At 56.0% G+C, this 3,565-nt stretch overlaps 1 protein-coding gene across 1 annotated transcript in view; it reads left to right on the top strand.

Moving 5' to 3' along the window:
- Positions 1 to 3,009, top strand: part of LOC104462872 (plexin-D1-like) — a gene marked incomplete at both ends in the record, with an annotated part of 5,746 nt that extends 2,737 nt beyond the window's left edge. Inside the window, 3 exons of the mRNA XM_010075010.1 lie at positions 423 to 457; positions 1,941 to 2,045; positions 2,846 to 3,009. Coding sequence (XP_010073312.1) covers positions 423 to 457; positions 1,941 to 2,045; positions 2,846 to 3,009 — 304 coding nt within the window. The remainder of the gene's footprint in view (positions 1 to 422; positions 458 to 1,940; positions 2,046 to 2,845) is intronic.
- Positions 3,010 to 3,565: the final 556 nt, after the last annotated feature.

Below are 3,565 nucleotides of genomic sequence, written 5' to 3'. Positions count from 1 at the left end.
AAGAGGGAGGCAGGGAGCGGGGAGCATGGAGCAGGGATGCAGGGAGCAGGGAGCAAGGGTGTGGGGAGCCAGGAGCAGGGATGCAGGGAGCAGGGATGCGGGGAGCTGAGAGCAGGGATGCAGGGCGCAGGGATGCAGGGAGCCAGGAGCAGGGATGCAGGGAGCCGGGAGCAGGGATTCAGGGAGCCAGGAGCAGGGCTGCTGCAGGACCTGGGCAGAGCGGGCATGCTGGCACGCAGGCAGCTGGGATTGTAACGGCCTCGGCACGAGGACACCGCTGTCAGGGCTGCTGGTGGGAACGCTCGGTTTTGGGGTTCTGGGGGAAAGCAAAGCGCCTCCTGATGCGGGGGCCTCTGTGGAAGTGGTCTGCGGTCTGGGTCTCCCAACTAAGCCCCCGTGTTTCTCTCTCTTGTGCTTCACAGTGAAGGATTTGGACACTGAAAAGTATTTCCACTTGGTGAGTACCCCGCTCCCGGCTGCGTGGTGGGGGCTGGGGTCTGCTCTCCCCTCCTGCCCTCCCCGGGGAGCGCTGCCAGGGAGTGGAGCTGTCACTCCAGGACGCCTGCTCCTGCGTATTTCCACGTTTCACCGTTATGGTGGCTGCGCATTAGCAGACAACAGAAGCCCCTGCTCTCATCCCCGCAGACGGGTGCCAAATGAGCCATTTTGTCCCCGGCAGCAGCCGGTCCCTGCGGCACAGGGCAGACTGGGGGCCGGGGTGTCCTCTGCTGCCAGGCTGGCTGTCGGGAGATGTCCCCCCAGAAGGCTGCAGCCTGGAAAGCGCCAGGAGAAAAGCGGTGACCAGTCGGGCTGCACGCAGCCGTCCCGTGTCTCTCCTGCGCTGGAGTCTCTGGGTCCTGTTTTACCAGTGCCTGTGATGAAAGAGGAGAAAATCTTCTCAGCCTCGCTGATATTAACTTGATTCATCTCTGTAGGCTGGCACGTCAGATGTGATGAACAAGCTGGATCAGGGCTCATTAGTTTTCTTCTGAGAGGCTCAAAGAGGCACAGAAAGGTTATCTGTAGACAAGCTTTAGTGCTGTGCGACATAATAAACCATCACCAGGATGGCAAAGCAATTGTTGTGCCTGATCCAGCTGTGGGCGGTCGCAGCACGGCGCAGTGCCGCCGGTAGCACCCTGCACAGCCTCGGTCACGTCACCCACCGGGAGCTGCTGGCGCACTGCCCGCTTCCCAGGGCCGGGGAGATTTATGAGTTCCTGCTTGTGCGCCACGCTGGAGGGATGAAGTGCTAAATGTTGCTAAAAGCTGTTGTGAAAAAAAGTGTTATGGACAACAACAGTATTTTATAGCCTGATTACTTTTTTCTCTGCTGAAGTTTCCATGCTCCAGTAGAGGACAAACACGATGCACGCACGCACGTGCACGCACCCAGTACACGCAGAGAAGGGACGGGAAACCGAATGCGCACACGTGAAACAGAGCCAAGATGGACTCAGATGGCCTGCTCGGTCATTGTGGAGCCGTAATTAACTGACCTGACCAGTGGAGTATTTATTTTTGGTTTTAAAAAGGCCAGGGTGGGAATACTGGCTGATCGTTCTTGCACTTTTTCCAAATCTGAGAAAAGCTGTTTTCCGTGGAAGCCTCGTGCGTTGCTCCTGGGAGCCTGAACTGCAGCCACACAGGAGTGCTGCACCGAGGCCGGGAAGGCGAGCAGACTGACGTGCAAAGTGAGATTGATCGTTTCATTTTCTTCGTCTAGCTCGAGAGAGGCAATAAAGAGCGCAAGAGAAACAAATGTCAGAAACCTGAATATTCTAAATCACTTTTTTAAAGCCGTATAAGGATGCACGTATAACACAGTAACTGCTTTTAAATCGAGTTTTATATGCAGTTGAAATTCTGTACTTAAAGGAAAATTCAGTGTGACGCTTCCAGAGAGGAGCGCTCTGAGCGTGTGTTTTGTATCACACCAGGTTCTCCCGACCGATGAGTCCGTGGAACATAAGAAGTCCCACAGACAGAGCCATAGGAAGAAGGTCCTCCCGGAGATCTACCTGACCAGGCTGCTCTCCACCAAGGTAGGAGATGGGTCCGTGGCAGGCGGGGTGGTGGTTTGAGGTCTCTGGAGCAGCCGGCTGCAGGGGAGGAGTGCTGCGGAGCCGGGCGCTCCCCGGGGCGTGGGACTCTTCTGTCCTGGAGCGTGTTGAGCGAGGCTGCCGGGCACCGCCGGCTCCTTGGGCTCCAGCTCACCCTCGGAGCAGCCGCGCTGCTGTGTGAAGCCGCACACCATCTCCCCAGGCGGGTCTGGGGTCTGTGCACATAGAAGGGACGCTGGGATGCTGACAGCCTCAGGGGCCGGGATGCGCAGTTCAGACCCGGACCCCAGCGAGAGATCCTGCTGGGAAAGGAGATGGAGATGCTCAGCTCTGGGAGCAGGGGGAATGTCTGTGCGATCTTAATTCAGATTTGAACTTCCCCATTCTCTGCGAGTGCTCAGCTCCAGCAGTTGGGCTCCCAGCCCATCTTTAATCCCAGCATGATGCCTCACTGGAGCAGAGATCACAGGAATGGCCAGCAGTCTCCAGGCTTCTTTGTATTTACTGTGCAGAACAATCACAGATGTGAGATCCTCGCAGTAAGAAAGAAAAATCTCAATGCCAAAAGAAATTAAACCCAAATGCAAGCTAATTATATCGCTATGCACAAACAAACCTTTCCCTCCCTGCTTCGGCATCCTCTTTCTCTTCAGATTTATCCAACTGGCAGCAAAGGGTTTCCCCTTGTGCGCAGCAGCCGCAGCCCCTCACTCTCTCACTCTGTCTCCTGGGCTCGGGTGCTGCTGCTGCTTTCCCTGCATCCATCGTTGCTTGTCCCACAGGGCACGCTGCAGAAATTCCTGGATGACTTGTTCAAAGCCATTCTCAGCATCCGGGATGATAAACCGCCTGTGGCCGTGAAGTATTTCTTTGACTTCCTAGAGGAGCAAGCAGAGAAAAGAGGGATCACAGACCCTGACACTATGCACATCTGGAAGACCAACAGGTTTGGAAGAGGAAATCTCTTCTTTCTTTCCTTCCTCCCATCTCTCAGAGCAGCAGCTGCAAAGCCGTGGTGTCCTGGACTGGTCGTTAGGTTGCTAAAAGTGGAAGAGGGACTTGGAAAACAGGAGTGGTGGCAGGGGGGGGGCGAAAGAGGAGGCCAGGCACAGGCTTGGAGAGCTTTGAACCAGCACGGAGCTCAGGGGAGCGGCGAGCGTGGGCAGATAGGGGCGGAAGGAACTGGCACACATACGGGAACTACGGGAGAAACAGAAGAGGGACGGGATGACAGGAGACAGCAGTGGTGTCAGCTCCAAGCACTGGACATCTGAGACAGTCCAAAATCATGTCAGGTCTTAAAACATCACAGAGATTTCAAAATCTGCATATTTGGCTCCTTCTCATTTGCTTTCTGGGTTTTCAGCCCTTCGGGGCACTTTTCCCAGTTTATCTCTGTAACCAAGCTGAGGCTCTGGGGTGTCCCCAGGACGCCGGGAGCTGGTGCTGTGACAGTGGCTGGTGGCTCCGCAGCACGGGGACCAGCTGGAGCCAAGCTGGGG

This window comes from Pterocles gutturalis, unplaced genomic scaffold (genome assembly GCF_000699245.1).
Source record: "Pterocles gutturalis isolate BGI_N339 unplaced genomic scaffold, ASM69924v1 scaffold3842, whole genome shotgun sequence".
NCBI lineage: Eukaryota > Metazoa > Chordata > Aves > Pterocliformes > Pteroclidae > Pterocles > Pterocles gutturalis.
Note: the sequence above shows the minus strand (reverse complement) of the source record. Positions and strands in the feature narration are given on the sequence as shown.